This window comes from Nanorana parkeri, unplaced genomic scaffold (assembly GCF_000935625.1).
Source record: "Nanorana parkeri isolate BGI_ZX_2015 unplaced genomic scaffold, ASM93562v1 scaffold1223, whole genome shotgun sequence".
Lineage (NCBI taxonomy): Eukaryota > Metazoa > Chordata > Amphibia > Anura > Dicroglossidae > Nanorana > Nanorana parkeri.
In genome coordinates, this window is record NW_017307491.1 from 97,355 (window position 1) to 121,969 (window position 24,615).

At 41.6% G+C, this 24,615-nt stretch overlaps 1 protein-coding gene across 1 annotated transcript in view; it reads right to left on the reverse strand.

Moving 5' to 3' along the window:
- TNS3 (tensin 3) overlaps positions 1-24,615 on the reverse strand; it is a 113,987-nt gene that overhangs the window by 82,518 nt on the left and 6,854 nt on the right. Inside the window, exons 2-3 of the mRNA XM_018568650.1 lie at positions 14,059-14,222; positions 8,990-9,122 (exon numbers count right to left, since the gene is read on the reverse strand). Of these exons, the coding sequence (XP_018424152.1) occupies positions 8,990-9,122; positions 14,059-14,222 (297 nt within the window). The remainder of the gene's footprint in view (positions 1-8,989; positions 9,123-14,058; positions 14,223-24,615) is intronic.

The following is a 24,615-nucleotide window of genomic DNA, read 5'->3' on the forward strand; positions in this document are numbered from 1 at the left end:
CACAATCACTCAATTCATCACCTGTGCCCACGACCACGTCATCTACGGCCTACAATGCCCGTGCAACTTACCCCCCCCTCCTCCATGTTTTCCTGGTTCACCAACTCTAAAACACGTTCCACACCTTTGTCTTTCGTCCCTTGCAACTAGCACACAGATCTAATGCAATTGAATTCATTGAATCATTCTTCATCATTTGACGATGTCCACCCATTCTCGTTATATATGTCACCATATACCCGATCTTCCACTTCACATCTTCAACCCTTACTTGGGCATTTGATAACACCACCTATTTCTCAGTGTTGTGTGTTTTTTACATTGTGTTTTACATTGCTTGCCTCTCCGAAACTCCCCCCTCTCTTTTTTCCACACGGCCTCTGTGTTTTCTCACTACACCAAGCCGCGCCTTCACCACGCCCGGTCTTCAGCTCCACCCACTTCCTCATGGCCCAATCACACCCTCTCAACTCCACCCACAGCCTCCGACCACTCCCCCTCCCCTGGGTTCAAAACCTCAGCTTCCCGCCAGCGTCATTCCTTCACTTCGGCTTGAAAAAGAAGGTTTCACCTTCGAAACGCGTCACCTTCGAAACGCGTCGCCGTCAGCCCGGTCTTCACTGATCCTCTGAGTGTCTCTTACAGTCCACCCGTCTACAGACACCGCCCGCGGCTTGTGCCGCAACACCCGCACTACAGGCTTCCCCAGCAAACGCCTGCAGGTCACAGCTCCGTCGGACTGTCAGAAAGCCACGGCGGCTGAACACTCTGTCACTCCGGCGCCTCCATCGCTCTCCAGTCCCCCCATCCAGGACACCACGTCGCTCCACCTCTTCACAGCACCTGCCATCAGAGGACACCTGTGCCAGCAATCGTCCTGAGGACCATCCCACGGCCCACCGCCCAGGCACAACTCTGGCCGCACCGTCATCGCTGAGAGTGGCCCTTCAATATCCCCATGGTGAGTTACAGAAGCCCACCTCTTCTTCACCCACCACTGCATACCTCACCCCCTCGCTTTTGTGTCTCCATCTGCCTTATTGGGTTTAATCGCTACGCCACCCTGGAAAAGAGGGACCACTCCCACCACTACTCCACTCCATCCGCTTCACCGCAATCCGACGATTACAAGCGAATGCTCACCCAGCCTTAGGTGAGTACATCACCAATGCTTACACCCTGCTCTACCACATTTATTGCGCCAGGTAGTGGCGCTTCCGTCTCCAATTTTTTGTTTCCCCATGGAGTAATCTCCACCTGGTCAATCTGTTCATCACTTTTTCCATCTGACCACAGAAAATCTGCAGATAATTGTAAGGTGTATGGGCACCTTTAGAAGTCTTTATCTTGTCTGCTTCACTTGAACAATTGATACATACATTGGAGATAATCATCTGTAGGCAATAGGATAGTTATACAATCTGCAAGATAAACAATTGACTGCATTGGTGAAAGCGTAATTAGGCTCAGTATGTGTTTTTGCAACTGATTTCATTCTCTAGGCACTTGTATAATTTATATCATCTACAAGTTAATAATTTTTCTGCTTTTGTGTAAGCAGTATGGTATATGCTGGGAGCAATTGTATTCTGTACTAATTAGATATTTAAATGAACCCCTTCATGACTGAGGCCTTTTTTTCATTTTTTGCACCCATGTTATATTCCACATTTTAGGCCTGAAAATTACTTAAAACCCCCAAACATTATATATTTTCTGAATGCCAAGACCCTATAGAATAAAATGGTGGTAGTTGCAAATTTTTATGTTGCGCAATATTAGCGCAACTCCTTATTAAACCCCAACATTTAGTGAAAAATTTAATTAAATGCCCCAAAACACAACAAAATACCCATTTTTTTAATGAAATATAAAAGATGAGGTTACAACGAGTAAAACGATACCCAACATGCCCAGTTTACAGATTGCGTGCGACCGTGAAACGGCGAAAAACTGCAGTACCCCAAAAAGTCAATAAAAGACGCTTTAAAAGCCCCCACAGGTCATCAATTTAGAGATACCCCAAAATACTGGCCCTAGAATTATTGCTCTCACTCCGGCGTGCGCGGCGATACCCAACATGTGTAGCGCGTTCGTCGTTTTCATGCGTAGGCGCACCCGACGCGTGTTTACGTGGCGACGCGCGTGCTCGCGGGGGCGGGGGACTTTTAAATTTTTTTTTATTATTATTAGATTTATTTTATTTCATTTTAATTTTAAAAACTGTTTTTTTTTTTTTTTTTACTTTACTTTGACTGCTATCACATGGGGGGGCTTGCAAGCCCCCCCATGTAATAGCAGATGGTGGTGACAGGTCCTCTTTAAGGTGATGCTGGGGGTCCAAAAGACCCCCAGTGTCACCTTTACACTGGAAATAAGCTATTGAAGTGCAGATCGCACTTCAATAGCTTATAGCTGGGCTGCAGGAGCCTAGAACTGACAGACCAGGGACCGAAAGTGATGCAATCTGCATCGCTCCCGGTCCCATAGAACGGGGAGGGGATCGATGAACGGAAGTTCGTCGACCTTCTCCCCAGCTCCCCGCGGACACCAAGGAAGCCGCTCCTGGGCCCGTAGGAGGGGCATCGGAGCCCGGGAAGCACGGCGGTGGTGTCCGGACGGGGGGGGGGGCCCCTTCTACGGGACACAGAATCACTTCTGTTGTAAAGCAAGTTTAAACAGACTCCCGGCGGCAATAGCTGCCGGGAGTCTGTTTAAACAGCCCCGATGCTGGCGACGTACGTCGTCAGTCACGAAGGGGTTAAACTGTTAGTAAAAATATCATTGTCTTTTATGATGGAAATGTTATCTCAATATTTGTGCATACCTCATGTATTGGTATTACTGTGCTGTCTCAGAAATAACCAATTTACTGCTTTAGTAAAGCATTGAATCATGAGGTTCAATATTTGTACATACCTAGTGTATTTGCATATTTTGTATTGCTGTGCGATCTCAGTAATAACCAGTTACTGCTTCGTATAAACATTGGTTCAGGAGGCGATTATGAATCTCAGAGATGATGCATATTATTATACTACCTCCAATATAACCAAATTAGAGCTTTATCAAAAGCATTATTGTTTCAGGGGGGTAGTTATGTATCTCAGTATCTGTGCATACCTTGTTTTTTCAGTATTGCTATACTGCCTCTAATATAACCAAATTACAGCTTCAGTGAAAGCATCATTGGTCACGGATGAATTTAGGAATCTCGGTATCTATGCATAATCTGTGTATAGGTGTACCATACTGCCTCCAAAACAACCACTTTTTCTACTTTAATTAAGGTTAATTGCTTATGAATCTCAGTCCTAATACATACCTTGTTGTTTGGGTATTAAAATACTGTCTCCATTACTGCTTTAGTGGAAACATTATTAGTTTTACAGGGCAGTTCTGAGTCTCGGTATGGTGCATACCTTAGTTATTGGCATTAATATACAATGTCCAGAATAACCTGTCCCTGAACTTCCTGTCCAATACAAGATCACAAGTGACAAAGTAGACTCCAGCAACTGTTCATCTACTAGCTTGGAGAAGGGAGGGCCAGGGGGGAGGGGATGAGCTTGATTTGCTGTGTGTTTGTGGAGACACACACAGCTTACTAGCACACACAAGGGTGACTACATAGGTACTCTGCTTGAGAAAGGTCACTCTAAAACAGAAAGTTAGGACCAGTGCTTAGGGGACCAGCTGATTCTGCCGGAGACAAACTTTTAAACATCAAGAAGCAGCATCCATTGTAAGTGATTTCATCAGCATTTTAAATAGTTTAAAATCCTTTTGACTTTAATATCACTTTAATCTGTAGGCAGCACTGAGTTTCCCAACGTGTTTGAAATTGTATGTAGCAATTAATCATAAATGAGATCATATTTCAAAGTCACTTTTAACATAGACACACATTGCATTCTAACAGTAAAATCCCCTTTTTCCCACCAGCTTTGGCGAAATAACGAAGAAAGTTGAAAAATGTTTTTAAGTTATGTTTCTGGTGAAAAGATTCTGGTTTCTTTCCACTCCATGCTCTCAAACTGATAAGTGAACCCTATTCTGAATAATTGTAAGTCATTGGTGCACAATGTGAATACTCTCTCCTCTTTCACATGTAAACTCTATCTCTGAACTGACAGTTATCAGACTTGACAGCGAATGAATACAATGTAAATATCATCAGCTAGGATAAATGCTAAAGCAAGTGGCAAAAGGAAGGAAAGGCAAGGTGGGGTCTGAGCTTCCAGGACAATGGTCCAATGACAGTTTAGCAAGAAAACCTGCATATTATTGCAAGTTTATATACTGCATAAAAAACGAATTTTGAACAAAGATGCTATGAATGTGTTCACAATTATAATTTGGGATTACAAATCCATATTTCTACATGTATCCATGTGTTATTTAGTGATAGCTTTGTGTTTCAGTATCTTAAGACTATAAATTGCTTAAGCTATGTGGTGACTGAGAATACATTTCCTCTTAAAGAATGTGCTTTTGTTAAGTAGCAGGAAGCTAAGCAAACAAGGAAATAGACCAATATATAAGATATGATTTATAGTTATAAAGCACAAATATGAAGACAAAACTGTCTTGCCAAATGTAAGATTGAACAAAACATTTTAAAACAACTCTGTCACTGCGAGGATCCATTCACACATAGCGTATTCGTGTGGAATGAAACTGCACACACGGTAACATACACGCGGATTCTGTGTGTTTGCAGCTATTACAACAGCTGGAATGCGTGGAATCTGCCCATAAAATTGCGCTTGGACTATTTTGCGGAACCACTGCAATAGTCTGAACAATGCACATTGCAATGCATTGGTTTTTAGGCTTAGCCTGTTTCCGCTTGTATTTGTATGCGCGAATACACGCAGAAAACCGCCCATGTGTGAATATAGCCTAAAATAACATTAACAATATAGTTGTACTCATAGGTTTACATACCCTGGCAGAATTTGTAAGATAAGAAATGATCAGATAAAACTTTTTTTTTTGTTTTTTTACTAATTGTAACACAAATGCAACTATTTGGCATCACAGAATAGACAGAAGTTAAACTATAGCAAAAAAGGAAAATAATATAATGATCCACGTCCCGTCCATGGCCGTTCCTGAACGGCTGGACGGGAGCCTTATAGGAGCAGAGGGCGACGATTGCTTGTAGTAGGTGCGGGTGTGCGGGGCCCCCCTGCCGGCTGTTGCCGCCGCTGCCGGTCCCAAGATACGATGTGCCCGGTGCGGCTGAGACCGGCACGGTGACTCTGTCAGTGGAGATCAAAGGTAGATCAGTACACTATTTTTCTTTGTTCTCCTCTCCTGTCCCTGAATGCAGGAAGTGATGTATATTACATCACTTCCGCATTCCTCTATCACTCTCCAGTAAAGAAGCCGGAGAGAAACTGATGAAGCAGTTCTCTGCTTCATCAGCTTCTCTGGGGGTCCGTAGGTGACATCAGGGGTCTTGGAGACCCTTGATGTTTCCATAAAGAGGACCTGTTATATGAATTGGCTATCACATAGAGAGTTTCTTAGCCCCCTATGTGATAGCAATAAAGATAAGTGTAAAAAAAAAAAGTTTAAAAAAAAATTAAAGCATAAAAAAATTAAGAAGCTAAAAAAAAGTCACAAATAATTTTTTTTTAAATAACACAAACATTTTTTAAAAGACCCCCCCCCCCCACATACACACGCAAACATGCGTCGGGTGCGCCAACAAGCGAAAACGACGATTCCACCTATTGTGCTGCACGTTACATATCGCCGTGAACGTCGGAGTGCGAGCAATAATTTTAGGGCCATTAATTACAGACAACACTAAACTGATGAGCAGTAAAAGCTTTTAAAGCGTTGCCTATGGCCAATTTTGGGTGTGGTCGTTTTCTGCTATTTCACGGGCGCGCACAATTGTAAGGTTTGACATGTTTGGTGTCTATTTAGCCGACGTGACCCTGAATTTTACCAAAAAATTGGGGTGATAATGTTTCATAACATTTAAAAAGGGAAACAGGTTTTTTTTTAATTGAGGGTACATTTTTTGTTATATAGTAAAAAATAAAAACCCCAGTGGTGATTAAATACCACCAAAAGAAAGCTCTATCTGTCCCCAAAAAATGGTATGAAAATCGTTTCAGTAAAGCGTTGCATGACGGAATAAACATCAGTCAAAGTACCGCAGCGCTGAATACTGAAAAATGGCCTGGCCATGGAGGGGGTTTAACACCCTGGTCTTCAAGTGGTTAACATTTTCTAAACCCTTAGCTCTTGAACCACTAGAATCCCCAGGCCATTTTCTCTTTAAAAAAAAAAAGAAGTAAAGGCAAACAAAAAGAAAAAAAGCTCCCCTGGCGCATTCAGCGCAGCGCTCCTCCTCTCCGGCGCTTCCATCTTTGGCTTGGACCTCTTCGTGGTTTTGGGCTCGTTCACACGATGTCCGGATTCTGTCCAGACCACAACAGTTAGCTCCTGCACTAAAAACGCATCACAATGTATCCCTATGTGGGTTTTTTTGGACGAAATGTTTTGGTGCACCCCTACTAAAAAGTAATTCAAATGGGATTTTTCAATGTTTTTTTAAGTACTTAAAGGGCTACAAAATTTGTATTTAATCTAGCACGAGAAGTATTTATTATCCCTACTTGAAACAGCATTGTGAACATATAAACAATCTATGCTTCAGAAATAGATGCTTTTTAGAGTAAAGTATGTACTGTAAATTATATACTGTACCGGATTGAGGGCGCGTTGGCCATTCTTTGCTACTTGTCTACACAGTGCCATACTCCCTTTTTGGCTTTGAAGGTAAGGGACCCACAATCTAACTTAAGACACTTGTGAAGCATTAAACATGTACTAGTGCCACAAAATTGCACTAATATCTGAGCAGATAGCATGAAGTGCAACTGCATTTGTTCCATTAGCCAAAAGTTGCCAATTTTCTTTAGATTTGTCACTGGGACAGAAAAAGGTTGGTAATCTTTCCAAATGGAATGCAGTTAACAACATAAAATTCTGATAGAGGTTCGAACCCTTACCTATTTTGCTAAAAATAATATTTTACAGCTGTCTGTGTCCATGTTGGAGATATTCCTCCTTACTTCTGGTCTTGGTGACAACTGTCATTGAGATAGGAATTGGAGGAAACCCTCTCCAAGCGTAAAAAAACCCACAAAAAAAACCCACCCTCTGCATGCTTTCCAAAGCTATAAATAGATTTTTGGTTGAAGTTCCACATTGTAATTGTGGATTGCTCTCTTTCACATTTTCGTTCACCTATATTCACATAATAATTGATTGAAAAGCTCAATTAATTGAAAAGAACAATGTGATTTTCAGTTTACAAAATTGTAGCATCTCAAAGTCTACTTGGCAATATTTTTAAAATAATTAAAGGGGAAGTGTTCTTTCCTTACTTATCTTTTACTCTTTCTGATCCATTTTTATTATAAAAATAAAAGATAAGGATTGAAAAGGAACTTGAGGCCTACTTGTTCTTGACCCCTTCCTGACCGGACTGTTTTGGCCATGTTGTACGTACCGGGCCATGGCTGTTTTTTTCTGCAAACACATGTTAAATCTGAATTTTTGGATAGAAAATTACTTTAAACCACCAAACAAGTATATATTTTTCTAAAAGTTGTGGTCCTGTAGAATAACAAAATGGCAGCTGCATGTTCCATTATATGTGTGCAAATGTTTATCAAATTTTATATTTTTAGGGGGAAAAAACATTTAAATGAATTTTAGTGCACACAAACACAATTTAATACCTTTTTATTGGTAAACTATAAAAGATGGGGTTATATCGAGTAAAGATGCAATGGCAAAAAATTATGGTAGTGAAAATTGTGCATAAGTGATGCTTTAAAAGCTTTTACCGCGCATCAGTATAGAGATAACAGCCCTAGAATTATTGCCCTCACCCCAACGTTCAAAGCAATACCTAAAGCATGGTGTAATCATAATTTACGTACATGTGCATGCCCTATGTGCAGATTTCCATTCATATGTAGATGGTGGGGGCGGCTTTATTTAATTTTTATATATTTTATACTTATAACTTTTTTTTTATATTTTACTTAACTTTATTGCTATTACACAAGGGCTAACAAGCAGCTATGTGATAGCATTTGGAGGTGACATGTCCTCTTTATGGTGATATCTGGGGTCTTTTAAACCCCAGATGTCTCACCTGACTTCCATTAAAAGGGATCCGGCACAGCATTGTGCCCGATCTCCTATGTAACCGGTATTTCAACCGGCCTCTGATAGCTGTGATGCAGCAAGCGATGTGAGCACATCGCTTCCTAAGTCACTGCTCCCAGAGCAGATCGGTCTGCTCAAGCTCTCCATCCTGACACTAATTACTGGGGTCCCTGAGAAGTGGGGGACCCCGAAAACCATGGCAGGGGGTGCAGGGGAAGAAGCACCACCTATGCAGGCTGTACAGTCACCCAGATCACTTGCTGAAAAACAAGGCCGCTGCAGCCATAATCTTGGTAGAGCTACTTCAGGACCAGCTACGTACAGTGTTCCTGAAGTAGTTAAACACAGGTTTTGAAAGCAGCCAATCAGTGATTTGGGAGTGCTCATGTGACACTCCCAAATCACTACTGGCTGTTACTAAACTGTCTCCGATGCTAGACAGCTAGTAACGGGGGAAGAAACGGAAACAATTATCGTTCGCTCCACCTGCTTGTTTTTGTTCATGACGATCCGGGACCAAGGGGTTAAAGAAGAATTTGTAACACAACATTTCCCCCCACTTTCTGTGCACCTGCTCTGTGTTTATTCACATTGTAGTATTATTACTACAATGTGCCTGCAGATACACAGATATTATGAATACAAACACCACAGTGCAACACAATTTGTGAAGGGGTGTCCACAGGTGGACCACAGCAACATCTCCAAAGAATTATGAGAAAAAACAAAGGCAATATTTTCTAGGCATTATAAGGCACTAATGTGTAAAAGTTATGCTCACCATAAAGTGTTTCTGGTGAGACAGGGAAAGCTGGTGTGGGTGGAACAGGTTCATTAATTTCATTCCTATTTTTTGTATAACTGAAGAGGTTATCGGTGTCATCAGCATCTTCTTGGAAACTAGAAAATGATTCCTGAAAGTAGGAAAGACAATAGATACTTAAAAAAATGTTCACAAAAACTTATTAAAAAATAGTGTTCTATAAAGCTTATTAACGTTTCTCAATACAGTGCCCTGTGCCAAGGATACATTTATTAAAGCCACCCTTCCCCCATTCAGAGCGAAAGTCGACACTTTGAGCTAAAGTACCAATGAGAGTAGTTCCTGATCATGTTATCATAAGATTACTATGTCAGCTCACACACAGTAATCACATGCAGGCTGGAGACAAAAATGAAAGTCTTCAGTCTGCACATGATTACTGCCATCTTCTGAATGCTGAGTTCAGTTCAGTTTCATTATAAACTATTTAAAAAATAGAGAAAAAAATGTAATTAAATTAATATATATATATATATATATATATATATACACACACATATATACATACACACACACACACACACACGCATACATACACACACAACCCCAATTCCAAACAAGTTGGGATGCTGTCTAAATGCAATGATTTGCATATTCATAAACCCATATTGTATTCACAATAAAAAACATATCAAGTGTTTCAACTGAGAAAATGTAGCATTTTAAGGAAAAAAAAGTAATTTTGAAATCGATGGCAGCAACAGGTCTCAACAAAAGTTGGGACAGGGCCATGTTTATCACGGTGTAGCATCACTCTGTAAACGTCTGGCAGCAGAGGAGACCAGTTGCTGCAGTTTTGGGAGAGGAAATATATAGGATTCTAACTGCTCAACAGTCCTGGATCTTCTTTGTCGTATTTTTCGTTTCAAGAGGAGCCAAAAATGTTCAGTTGGTGAAAGGTCTGGACTGCAGGCAGGCCAGTTAAACACCCGGACTCTTCTACTACAAAGCCATGCTGTTGTCATAGATACAGTATGCGGGTTAGCATTGTTCTGCTGAAATAAAGGCCTTCCCTGAAAAAGATGTCATCTGGATGGGAGCATATGCTGCTCTAAGGCCTTGTTCACACCAAATGCAGACCAGATCCGGTCAGGTTTCTGCACACGCACGATGCGTTTTTGACGCGTTTTTGATGCCTTTTTTTTTCCAGGTCATTTCCTTTTACCTCTGACCTTTCATTAGCTGTTCCGATTATTTCCTGCTTCCTCTGACCTTGTTTCTCATGTAAAAGTGTTGCAACATGGATCCATGGGATGCAGGCATGCTCCTGGTGATGGTTATTATACTGCTACGCCAAAGTGCTGTAAGGAGACGTCGCTTTTGGGTGCACCCACTGATGAGAGAAAGAGATCCAAAGGGCCAGTTTGGGACTCACAAGGTCACCTTTTCCAAAGACAGGAAGTGACAAAGGAAGATTAGGTCATGACAGATGACCATAGAGGTTTTTTTTTCTTTATGGTTATTTTTTCCCATTGAATTGCATTGCGTTGCGTTTTTGATGTGTTCCAGAGCAGATCCAGAGCAGGTAAAATAGGGCTTGCCGCAGTTTTTTCACCTGCTCTGGATCTGGTCTGGATCCGCACGCTGCGATGTGAACTGGAGGTCAAAATACCATAGGAATCAGGGCCGTCTTCAACGCAGGGCAAAAGGGGCAGCGGCCCGGGGCCCAGTCATTGTTGTGGGGCCCAAAGGGCAGCTGCCAAAGGTGGCCTTTGCACCTGGATGGGGGATAGGGAGTCTGCCAGGTGTGGGGACTACAGCCTGAATCAGGGCAGCATGAACAGTGGGTGTCTGGTACCTGGATATATCTTTTAGTATTGATGGTGCCTTTTCAGATGTGCAAGCTGCCCATTTCATACGCACTAATGCATCCCCATACCATCAGAGATGCAGCCTTCTGACCGGAGTGCTGATAACAAGCCAGAAGGTCTATATACTCTTTAGTCTGGAAGACACGGCACTCGTTGCCAAAAAAGAACGTAAAATTTTGATTCGCGTGAACACAGTTTTTCACTTTGTGACAGACCATTTTAAATGAGATTTGGCCCAGAGAATACGGCAGCGTTTCTGGATCATGTTCAAATATGGCTTCTTCTTTGTATGACAGAGCTTTGACATGCATTCTTGGATGGCACAGACAGTGATTTTGGAAGTATTCCTGAGCCCATGCAGTCATATACAGCACAAAATCATGTCTTTTTTTAATGCAGTGCCGTCTGAAGGCCCGGAGATCACGTCTATCCAGTATTGCATTTAGGTCTTTAGGGCGCACACTCACACTGCCCTTTCAGCATTGCAGTCATCGTAAGCCCGCCCCCCCCCTCCCCCCTCGATGATTGCAGGTACGATCTGCCTGTCTAGGATGGGCAGATCGTACGTTTTTTTAAGTACTTTACAACCCTCGCAAGACAAAAGGCTTGTAGAGTGTATGGGCACCTTAAGATGCTCTTCTTATACCCAATCATGTTACTGACCTTTTGCCAATTAACCTAATTAGTTGCAAAATGTTCTTCCAGCTCTTTGTTGTTAGTACCACTAAAGGTGCCCATACACCTTACGATTATCGTCTGATTTTCGTATGCAATCGCCTTTTCGTCCGATATTTGTGAGGTTGATGGACAGTGTACAACCGTAAATACTTTACAATCGATCGACTTTTGACTATCCAGCAGGTTAGAAAACTTCGGTTGATTGTACTATTTTTGCAAGGTTGGTGGCGTTTCCATATGTCAAAATTCATACGATTAACAATGATCATGTACAAACAAAAATAGGTGCGGTCGATTTACCGCAATTCGTCCAGGTGTTTTTTTTCACTAAAGGCTGATTGAACCTTGTGATAATCGGGGCAGGATGGGGCCGCCGTACGAAAATTGCACTACGGTTCGATCATCGGACGAAAAGTTTTGTCTCATAATCGCAAGGTGTATGGGCAGCTTAACTTTGACAGCTTTTGTTGCCCTGTCCTGTTTCTAAAAAATTACCTTATTTTTTTCTTATAATGGTACATTTTCTCAGTTCAAACTAGGGATGCACCAACATTTCGGTCACCGAAACACATTGGCCAAAAATTTCACTTTTGGCAAAATCTTTCAGCCGAAATAGCGGTGCATCCCTGGTTTCTCTCCTCCCTGCTGGACACTGCGCTGGGGAGGAGAGAAACTGTCACAGGAGGCCGAACGATGCGGGGAAAGAGAGAGCTGTGAGCGGCCGGCATCTCTCTCCCACTCAGCCTCCTGTGACAGATCAGGAGAGCGTCGGTGTGGGAGCGTAGACAGCTGTCACAGGCGGCCGGGGCAGCCATGCGGGGGAGGAGTCAACAGTCAGGGGCGATCGAGCTCTCCTCCCCACACCGCTCGCTCAGCCTCCTATGACAGCCGATCCAGGATGGAGAGTGGGTACAAGTAATCAGTGATCGCTGAGTGTTTGTAAATAATTGAGGACATAGTATGTTTACTGTGTCCCCAATTATGAATGTATGGGAAGTGATCTACATCACTTCCTGTTCATTCATGATTGTGGACATGGTAAACATACTATCTCCACAAGTTATAAATGAACAGGAACACTCAGTATAGGGGCTTCCTGTTTATTTATAACGGGGCTGAAGGAAAAGAGACTGAGGACTCAATCTCTTTTTCCATTTTAAAAGAGATAAAAATATTTCCCCAGAGCCCCCGACAGTAAATTCAAATATTTAAATAAAAATATATTTTAAATAAAATATTTTTTGAAAAAAAAAACATTTTTGGTTTCGGCCTGACACTTTTTTTTTATTTCTGTTTCGTTTCTGTTTTGAAATTTTCATTTCAGTGCACCTCTAGTTTAAACATTTGATATGTTTTCTTTTTTCTACTGTGAATAAAATATGGGTTTATGCGATTTGCAAATCATTGCATATTGCTTTTATGTATATTTTACACAGCATCCCAACTTTTTTGTTATTGGGGTTGTATATATCTAACATTTTTGCATATCTGTTAGCCTGTAATATAAACATTCCAGTTTAAAAAAAATTAAAAGTGTACCAAAAAAACCTTATGTCCTTAAGTTACAAAGTTATTGTAAGGTTAACTTGACCTGGGCATTTAGCTATTAATTAAATCTGGTCACAAAACAGTTAATATGACACCATGCTCCTGCCCTTTTTCAATCAAATGACATTACAATATTATCTTTTTAAGAAGATGTACAGTAGACCTTTGCTGATGCTATTCGCTTTTTTTCACCCCTGACCCTGTGGTGAAAATTTTCTTTTATCTAACGGGATATGATCCAGAGCTGCAGCAATGTTGCCAAATTAAATGTTGTTCTCATTACATAGTAGGTAAGGTTGAAGACAACGGCCATCCAATTCAACCTTTGTGTGTTGTGTGTGTGTGTGTCTGTGTATACGTGTCTGTATTTATCTTCTTCTAACACATCCCATAACCCTATATTGGATATTAGGCTATTAAACGAAAGAAGAAACTTATCAAGAAGTTTCTTGAACTTATCAACACTATCAGCGGATACCACCACCTGTGAAAGAGTATTGCAGAATTTCACTACTCTTACAGTAACCCCCTGTATTTTGAATGCGGTCTTCATAACTTAGGCCTTCTATCCCTTTAATAAATTTTGTAGCCTTCTCTGAACTCTCTCCAGCTCCAGGACGTCCTTCCTGAGAGTCGGCGACCAGAACTGCACCTCATACTCTAGATGAGGCCGAACCAGTGATTTATAGAGTGGAAGTATTACTCTTGTATCCCTTGCTACAATCCCTCTTCTAATGCACACCAGTATCTTGTTAACATGCTGGCTGCTTGGCATTGCATACTATTGCCAAATCTGTGATCTATGAGCACCCCCAGGTCTTTTTCCATATCCGACTTCCCTAATGTAGTAACCCCCAAGTGGTAGTCTGCTCGCACACTCTTTGCTCTCATGTGCATAACCTTAAATCTTTAAGATTAAATCTTATTCATCGAAGATTTTTCTGGTGCAGTAGTGCATAAACATGAACTAAAAAACTTCAAGAAGGATACCTCTCTGGAGTGCAAATGCTCCATCCTTGTAAAAGATCTGGATATGGACTCTTCTTCAGGACAACTCTTCCATTCATACCTTTTATACTGAGAAATAGGCGTATTATCATACAGACCAAGGCTCTGCTTTCTGCTGCTAGCTAATGACGTATTGCATTTTGAGTCTGTGGATATAAAGTTAAATTAAAGTGACAATCAACAATAATATTCCGTGCTATAATTAACTAAATTATATAAATTAGGGATGCAACTATACCATTTTTTTAGTATCGAGTACCGATATATCTTTTTTTTGTGCTACTTGTGGAATACAAACACAGGAACTCCCATTAAGGAAGCCGTGCAGTGTGTAATGACTTGCCAGGTGACGAGGAAGCATGCAGCCAGCTTTCTGGCCAATCAGGAAGTCAGGGGGCGGGTAATGACTCGCTTCCCGGCTTCCTGATTGGCCAGCTTCCCGCCCAATCAGGAAGCCGGGCGGCGGGTCATTACACACCATCCGGCTTCCTGATTGGCAGTGAAGGCGGTTCCATGCTCCCTCGTAACACACATTTGGACACAAATTCACCTCTGAAGTTAAACATTTATATATTAAAGTGACAAACTCAGGAGTTAAATCTTAAAAATTCATTTAAGTACCCTAACAAGTAACAAAAATGTAGCTTATTTATTTCACTCAGCTGTAGATCCTCAAATCCTCTCTGAATTTGTGCCGATACATCTAGAGGGTGGCTTCATTTGTCCCCCATGGTCCCTGCATGTATTATAAAGCAGCCACCGCTCCAAGATCGCTGCTGTAATGGACTACAATCTCAATACAAATTGGTAAACTAAACGTGAGATTATAGTTTGTCTGGATTGAGGTTGGAGCGATGCCTACTTTACAACACACACAGGGACCATGTGGAACAAAAGTGTCAGCAGGAATTCAGAGATGATTTGAGGATCTACAGCTGAGTGATGCACAAAGCAGATAGTTGTTAATAATGGCTCTTTAGTTTAATCCACTGAAGCCTTTCCCACCAGGTCTCATCAAGCACAAAGAACAAATGCAACCATAGTGTACACCATAACACCTACACAATTTTATTAAAATTAAATAGCAACACTCACATTAAAAGGTGCACTAGATAAAAACAGCAGCAGTAATAATGGTGGATATACTGTTCCTTGGAAAAGATGATGCCATTCTTCACCTCAGACTCGCATTCAGCTATATCCACACTTCGTGTCACTAGGCTCTGCCTTACATAGGTTATGTTAAATCGAGGGGGCAAGAAACCAGTGATGCAATTGCCCCATATTAACCTCCTTTATTAACTATGGCAGACAGTATAAACAACTTTCCCTGAGCCAATTAGACTCCTAGAATTTCCCAGAATCTGATTCATCAGTGCCAAAGCACAAGGGGCGCAATGTAAATTGTATATACTGTATATCCTATTTCAGGGCTCAAAATTTCAGGACCTGGGCTACTAGCCAGGCCTTAAAAGTTACTTGCCACCAGTTGCCCTGCATAACACAAACAAACACACACAGGGCACAACACGCACCAGCACAACACACAGGGCACATTACATAACACACACACAACAGACAGGGCATTACACGTACATATACACCCACAATGCACACACGGCACCCCGACCCGTCTCTATGTCCTCCTTCAATTACCTGCTAGCAGGGGCCTGACACTTGAGATTAAGCCAGGTCCCATGCATAGTTATTGCAGCTCAGGCTGCACGAAGGGGACCTGCAGCATACCTAGCTCCGTCCAAGGGCTTCCCCAGTATTTTGATGTCCGCGCAGTTACGGTCTTCTATCATTCCATCGGACCCATGACTTGATCGGATTAAAGTTACAGGTCCGGTGGAATGATAGAACACTGGGACAGACCACGGGACACACCGCAGCAATAAAACGTAACCGAATACCCTCTACATGACACAGTCACCCACTGCTGTCATGGCTCTGTAAAAGCCAAACTACAGTTTCCATAATCCCTCTCGCGCAGACCGGAAGTTACGCTGTCAGCAGGGAATAAGAACGGACCTTAGTAAAGATGGCTGCCGTCATGCAGCCATCTTTATTATGGGAAGGTGCACGGCTGTGAGCAGCAGCATACGGGTAAGTCTTCTGAGATCCCTCCAGGAGTTGGGCACTCAGCCCTTGACTGAGTGTCTGACTCAATGGCTTCATTTCCACTGGCAAATTGCGAGGGGGCAAGTGGAAATTTAGAGCCTTCTCCTATTTGATTGTGATCCTTTAACATAAAGATCACAATCAATTAACTTCCATACCCTATTAAATTGTAGACCTTCGAGGCACACCTCTGCTGCCACCCAGAGCTCAACCACAACAGAACCACACCCAGCACATTCATTATATACATTTAACCTTAAAATAAAATTAAGGTCCCTTTGATTGTTTGTGGATTCGGTCTATACCCCAAAATTGGAGGCCTCAGGGGTCTTTGTTATAATATAATAAAAATATTCTGATACAATATGTCTATCAAATCCTCTTGATTTTATAAATGTGTTCTCTAATTCTCATGCGCAGCTTTCTTGCTGTATGTCCTATATATTGGAATCCACATTGACACTGGAGTAGGCAAATAACACCTTTAGGGCCCATTTACAATATAGCATTGCGCTAAGCGTGCACAGCATGGGGTATCCTTTGCTAGGTGTGTTGCATTGCCATTCATTTGAATAGCACCTCAATTCACCCCCTGGAGCCTGCTCACTGCAGCACAATATTGTGTATGATTGTGGTAGAAAATGTGCACACATTGCGGTACTGCGCATTGTGCTGCACGAGATTAATTATTTTATATCAATTTTCTTATTTTTCACATTGAGCTTAAATCATGCCTTCTCTTCCTATTGTTAGCATGTTTGTGCTAATTACAAGAAAAATCCTAATTAATTTGTCTCTCAGTACCCGTGCTTCCTTATAAATATTAGATTTTGCAGCTAAAATAGGTGTTTATGTGGTTTTCTAGACTTGACCCTTTAGGACAATATAATAAATATGCCATCTTTCAGTCATCATCTTTTTTTAAGGAAAGGGACAACCGGAGGGCAGAAAGAAGGAAAAAATATCCCATTGGATTCTGGTCCCTCCAAGGAAGAGATGAAGGGGATGTAGAGCAGGTAGGCAGCAGAAAAAGAAAAAAACCTACACAACAAAACAACTTATAAGAAACAAAATACACATACAACAGTTAGTAGTAAGGCCTTGTTCACACCAAACGCGTTCCAGGAGCAGAGCAGAGCAGTTACAGACCGGATCAAAACTGCGTCCAATGCAGAGCCGTAGCTAGCTCCTTTTGCGCCCGAGGCAAGAACAGAAAATTGTGTCCCCCAACAGACGTGTGATGTCACTCTACACCGCACACGCGCAGCATCATGTGACATAATGCACCCCGCCTCCAGGATGGTGGCGCACATGTGCAGAATGCTTGTACTATGTGTCCCCAGTTATTTAGCTGGAGTGGTCAGCTAAAAATTCCAATGTTTGCTCTGCACAAAGAGGATCGGTAAATATCACAGATATTTACCGATCCTCTGCTCTGCCATCCTGATTGCTGAAGCCAGCAGAGGGAGGGCAGAGGAGGGAGCGCTGAAGTCGGTGCGTGGGGCGGAGGAGGGAGCGCTGTCACTTCAGGATGGCCAAACAGTGAGGAGCGAAAGAGCCGCCGGCTGTCAGATCCTGGCCGAGCGGCTCTCTCTCTCCTCACCTCTAGGCCATTCTGAATGACAGCTCCCTGCTGAGCCGCGGCTGTGTTGGCCACCTGGCACACCTGTTGCCATGGGGCCCTGTGCTTGCCATGGCAACAGGAGGGAGGGGGCGCAGCCAGAACGGCCCTGGCTGGGCCCCCTCTCAGCTGCGCCTGAGTGCCTCACTCACCCCATGGTAGCTACAGCCCTGGTCCAATGTATTCCAATGGTATTTTGGGCTCTAGTTCAGCGTTCAGTTCCAGAGCATGTTAAAAAACTGCAACAATCCCTATTTTACCTGCTCTGGAACGCATGCAAATGCATCATAAACGCATTGAAAGTCCATTTTAAACTTTAAAAAAACCGGCCCAAAACGCATCAAAAATGCGGCACAACCCACTGCACTGCGTGTGCAGAAACTCATGCAAATCTGGTCTGCATTTGGTGTGAACAAGCCCTAATGGACATACACAGGTATTCAAGATCATGGTATTTTAAAGACCAGGATAAACTAAAAGTAAAAAAGTACATAATCCCAATCATACTAGAAAACGAATAAGAGATCTGGAAGAATGGAACACCTATAATCAAATCAAAAACACATGAGATCTTAACGAAGTATTTTACAACTTCATATAAGAAAGGGAGAAAAAGGCATTATTAACAGAAAAGGAGAGGTGCTTAGTATGAATTAAGTATGCACTATCTTTCCAAAAATCACAGTCCCCAGGAGACCCCTGGAAGATCAATGGTTAACAGCACTAGGTCCTTAAATAGTCATGGGGGAATATGTAGATTACTTTTTACAGCTGTTGATACAGATAAATGCTTGCTAATCATGAGAGCACAAAGCATTTAGTGCACATATCAAAGGGAATCCAATATGAATGCAGTTGTTGTTTGGTAACAGCAGACATAGGATTGTTGCATGCCATTATTAATCAATAGGAAGCATTAACATCTGTTAAATGGTTAATGCAAACTTCAGAGGAATGGAAAGATCCAAAAAGAGATTTATGTTGGAATCCCTGAAATTTAGGCTAGAGCACAACTATTTTTGAAATGATGGTAGATTCTATAATCCATGGGCGCAAAGTTTGCCCCAAGAGTCACCAAAGCGTTCATGATCAAATGTGAAACAGAAGTTATCTTAAATAAGAAACTGGTGGAATTAGTGCTATATAGGAGAATGATAGATGGTGTGTTTATGATCTGGAGAGGCAGTAAAATTAATTAGAAAGATTTCTGATGGAGCTAAATAACAATATTAAGAATATAGTCGACCTATAAGTTACATCGAACGAACACTGCCTTTCTTAAATTGGGAATCTTTTAAGAAAATGGTAAATTATTGACAAACTCTTGAATACTAACAGGAATTGATATATATCGATCACTAGCTGTCACAATCCCCTTTGTTTATTCTATGTCCTCCGATGGCAATGTATGGGGAGGAGAAGAAACTGTGCTAGGAACAGACTTTTTTGAAAAAGTAATCATTTTGAAAGACAGATTTATTAATTTATTAAGAGGGGGTATTCAGAGTCCTTTATTGAAAAAGAGATGGAGAAGGCTGCAGGTTTAAATTTAGAAACAATTATTACTGATAAAGAGTAAAGAGTGAACACCAACAGATTTGAATTTGCAAATGGTACTAAATTTCAATGCACAATATAAAAAATGTGGAAAATATTATTAAGAAGCATTGGGATATGCTAAAACACATTGACAACATTTAAGAAACAATTTTAGCGGCAAAACCTAATATTATTTATAAGAAAACACAGGTACTGAGAGAAAAATTAACGCGGACTGCCATTGACCCTCCGAATAACCAAAAAGGATGTCCTTCCTTGTTTTAAAAGGCACTTTCTTAAAATCAGTGCTATACATGCAAGCATGTGATAGTCTACAGGAAAAGGGGGAGTGATTTTAAGCTCACTGTAAGAATTAAGAAAAGTGATATCAAAGAATTTATCACGTGAGACTGAAGGTGCTATTTACCTACTGCAGTGTTCATGTGCATTCTAATATATAGGATATACAACATAGAAATAAGCACAATACAGTTAGAGAATACATTTATAATATCAAGAGGTTTTTTTTAACATAAAAACATTATTACATCATAAAGAACCATGAGCCTCCAATTTGGGGTATAAACCAAATCCACCAACACTGGATTGGTGGTAATTAGAAAAGTTACCCAAACAGGAGGCATGATGAATATATGAGGTAGGCACTGTCTCCTGGAGGCCTTAACATTGATTTTGGCCTCATCATCGAGATGGTATTGTAGTTTTATTCATATTATAGAAAATCATGTGGTATTGTATATATCATTTTTGTCAATGTCCTAGGTGTTGTGGTTCTATTGTAGCTGGGCTCTGGGTGACGGCAGGAAGCAAGTGTTGGTGTGCCTCGTAGGTCTGCAATTAAATGGGGTACAAGAGTTAATTATACAATCGGATAATACACTCCTTATGTTATAGGATCACAATCAAATAGGATATATGTAAATTTGCATTGCGTCCCTTAGGCTTTGGCCACTGACAAATCGGATTCCGGGAAATTCTAGGAGTCTATTTGGCTAAGATTAAAAAAATTTACACTGGCTGCCATAGTTACAAAAGGAGGTAAATATGGTGCAATGATGTCTCTGGTTCCATAACCCTGACAAAGTAAATTTAACATAGCATTTGTTTAGGTGGAGCTGACGCAAAGAAAGAACGGTATATGCACCATTATTACTAATTGTATGTGGGTTTATGGAGTACACTATGGTTGTATTTACTATTTGTCCTTTATGAGACCTGATGGGGAAGGCAGCGTTAGAGTTAAACAGCCATTACTGGTGGAACACATTGTTACCATTAGGGTCAAGAAGGGAATATGCTCATTTGACCTATACACGGAGTGGCCAGATTATTATGACCACCCCATCAGTACTTCCTTGGGCCACAAGATAACTCCATGAGATGACTTTGTTGGGCCACGAGATGACTCCACGAGATGTTGAAAGGTGATGCGAGGAATCTGACACTGCACTGTTGCCCTTCTGTTGTCTTGTACCAGTCTTGCCACTCTCCGTTCTGCCCTAACATTGACTAGTCGCTGACGGCCACAATTCGCACGTTCAGACCCAGATTTTCAGCTGACAGTCCAGTCTTTAAACACTTTAACAATGAGCCCCTCTTGAACATTTAACGAATTCTGCTGTTTTGCCGATACTCACTCCATGGCTCGCGCCAACAATCATCCCGCGTGCAAAGGCTGTTAAATCGCGTTGTTTACCCATATCTTCAGAAGAAAATCACTTCTACTGTTGTGGTAAACAACCTGCTTCCCTATTAATAATGGTCTGGCCCTCTAGCAACTTCAGCGCAAAATTATAGCGAATTTGCCTACAAACGTCAGTTGGTCATAATAAACTGGCCACTCAGTGTATAGTTGGCTCAGTTTTTATTGCCACTGTGCCATGTGATGGAACTCTCAGCCAACGTGTTGCTGCACTTTGTTTTCTACAGCCTTCTTTTTGGACTGCACTACTTGCCCTGTGTCTCTTCTAGTGCCACGGACATTATCAATCCATAGCAAATTCTTATCGGTTTGCACTGAGGTGCTATGTTTCTTAGTTTAGGGCTCAGGCCTTCCATCACTGCCCATTTACTGTTGGATATACACTGGGTGGCCAGGGAGGTTTTTTTCTGGGCGTTTTTTTTTCTGTTTTGTTCAGGTTGGCTTGCATGTTTTTTTTTTTTTTTTTTTTTAGAGGAGGACTACAGGTCCGGACGGGGTTCTCTACTTCTTCTGGTTTGAAAGTTAACTGGCATAAGTCACTTCTCTTTCCAGTAGATCTGGGTGCTAAAAATTTGATAACAGTTGGCTCACAGCGAGTTGTGTCAGGCAGTCACACTGACTGCATGAAGTTGAATATTCTACCTGTTTTGCTGGAGGTGAAGGTGAAACTGAACGTATGAAGCAATATGCCGTTGTTAATTTGATTAAGATTAAAATCTTACCTAAATTTATGTATTCATTCTTGAATTCCCCTGTTTGGATCCCTAAATCTTTTTTTACAACTTAATCAGGAAATGACTACCTTCCTGTGGGGAAACTCAGCTCCTAGATATAAACAGCCCACACTCACTAGATCTACCCTGCAGGGTGGTTTAGCAATGCCTGCTCTCAAAAGTTATTTTTTAGCCACTCAGCTTGTTACCGCATATTGGTGGTTCACTCCCAATCGTACTGATGCTTCTGTTTTGTCGGAGGCAGCTGTCCTGGGTTTCCTTAGAAGCACTTCAGTGCTTGCTATTTCCAGGGGCCTAGTGCCCCCTATTCCCTCACCACCTCTATGCTTATGACCCTTCGGGCCTGGAAGGTTGGTATCGGTTGGCGTCTGATACCCTCTTACGCCTATTATACATATGCATATGGAGAAAAGCCTCTCTTCCCCATTTTTATCTCCTTTTGGACCTGCAGGTTTGGGCGAAATTTCATATTTAAACATTCTCTGATATTCTACTGGAACACAAATTAACTTCTTTTGCTACTCTTCTCTGCCGTTATTTGTTAATTGCTACACATTACTACAGATATCTGCAGCTGGCCCATGCCTTCACTGCTCAGTTCACTGTGTGGCTGTACTTTGATTGAACATTTACTTTGCTCAGGTCCTCTTTGGAAGCTTACCTGAACCTTATACCAATATGCCTTTACGGCTACTACCACAGAACATGTTACTCTTCGACAAAAATGGCAGCTGGATATACTGGACCTGGATGGAAGTCTGCGACCTTTAAGCCACCGGTCACAGTTAGGAATAGACTTATTCAGTTTAAACTTCTGCACCAATCATACTTTACGCCTTCACATTTACATAAACTCAACCCTGAAATTTCTTTGGCTTGCTGGTGTTGTGGTTTTACTGAGGGGGATCTTTTTCATATATTTTGCACTTGCCCTAAGATTCTACTGGACTGCAGTGGTCGATTATGTCACTTCTATTGTTTCCATCTCAGGACCAGCATTCCCTATGGTATGACTCCTGAGTCTGGTGGAGGACCTAGCACCCATGACACTCCTTAGCCTCCTTTTCTTCTATACTCAGAAGTAGGGCTGCAACAACTAATCAACATAATCGATTATAATCGATTATTGAAAAAGTTGTCAACTTTTTCAATCATCGATTAATCAAGAAGGCTATTACAATGAGGCCGAACAAAATCAGATGCCTCTCCTGTTCTGGAGGCAGCTGATTAACTACAATTATCAGGATACATACCAAAATATTGGGTGTGCGGACAGATGGGCGGTATTGGTTAGGCCAGTCCTCCAGAGCCACAGATATTACCAGCTGAAGTACTCCTTGCAATGACATTTTGCCTGTTGGGTGGGCTGTTATGTAACGGGGCAATTCTTGTTTATGTTATGTCTTCTTGATTAATTGAGTCAGTTATTGGAAGGTAAGGGGATGGAGGAGATGGGCTAATGTAATATTTTCTGTACTCTTCTCTGTGTACTTTGGAGCATTGCATTGCATTGTATATCGTCCTGAATGAAATGGGGGATGTCCTTTTCTCCCTTTAAGTGGACCCACCTGAGTGCTAGGAGTCGCAAGCCTTTTTCTTTTTTCCTTTTTATGGTTTACTGGTTGTGTTGACAGCAGTGGGCAATTTATATATTGTAGTATTTAGTGAATTATTGTATTCGTTTTACTGTTATTGTGCATGGGGCCTCCCTGCCTGGTTTGGCCTTGTATGAATTGTATTGTGTTTTTCTTTCTACTTGAAACCAACAAAAATATTCATTAAAAAAAACAAACAAACATAGAAAATATCATTGTTGAACAGGTATGTAGACAAAATCAAAGTCTATGAATTAAAATTCACCAGCACTCAATTCAGTTAGCCAGCACAGAGACCCCCCACTATAAACCACTTTACAATTTATTCTCACAATACTTTGATTTTTTTTTTTTAAATAAGGATCTTTAGTTATACTTGTAGATTGAACCATGTTTGTCATATCTTTGCAAATAAAGTTGAAGTCACATAAGGACTCCACAACACTTCCAGTAAATACACAGGCAGACTTGAGAATCTAGATTGTGGCAGCCAACAGACCTACAGAGCTCCAGCTTTTTAATAATCCTTTCTCTGAGGCAGTTAGTACAATACTGCACAATCATTAGGCTGCATAGTGGACTTCTATGAGCTGCTCCTGCATCGACTGATGGACACATGAACAAATAACTTACTCTGTCTGTGCAGCTGCCTAGCACACCTGCAATGCTGCACCCTCTACTTGCATATTTAACTTACTGTTATGCAGCTGCCTAACACATAAGCAATGCTGCACCCATCTGGCTCTTGGAAAACATTATTATCAAAGCCAGATAACTGTGCTTCTGCCATACCACAATACAAGCTTCTGATCTAAGGTAGGCATGACCCCTAAAATCACATTAAAGAGAACCTGTCACCATTAGTATGCCATCACATAGGGGGCTTGTAAGCCTAGACTAATATTTGTAATAGTAATACAAAAACAAACAAAAAAAGATTGTTACTACAACAGACTAGGCTTAGAATACATAATGTCACCTGTCAGTGCAAAAGCCTGGGGGGAGGGGGCAATAGCAGGGGCTCCACTGCAAATGTACTACTTGCAACAAAGCCACTGCTAATGAATGCCCCCTACAGACCCCTGCCCCCCGCTTCTGCAATGGCAGGAAACATTATGACAGGGGACGCTGATGGACATTATGTATTCCAAGCCCACATAATGTCCATTAGTGTCCCTTGTCTTAATGTCTCCTGTCAGTGAA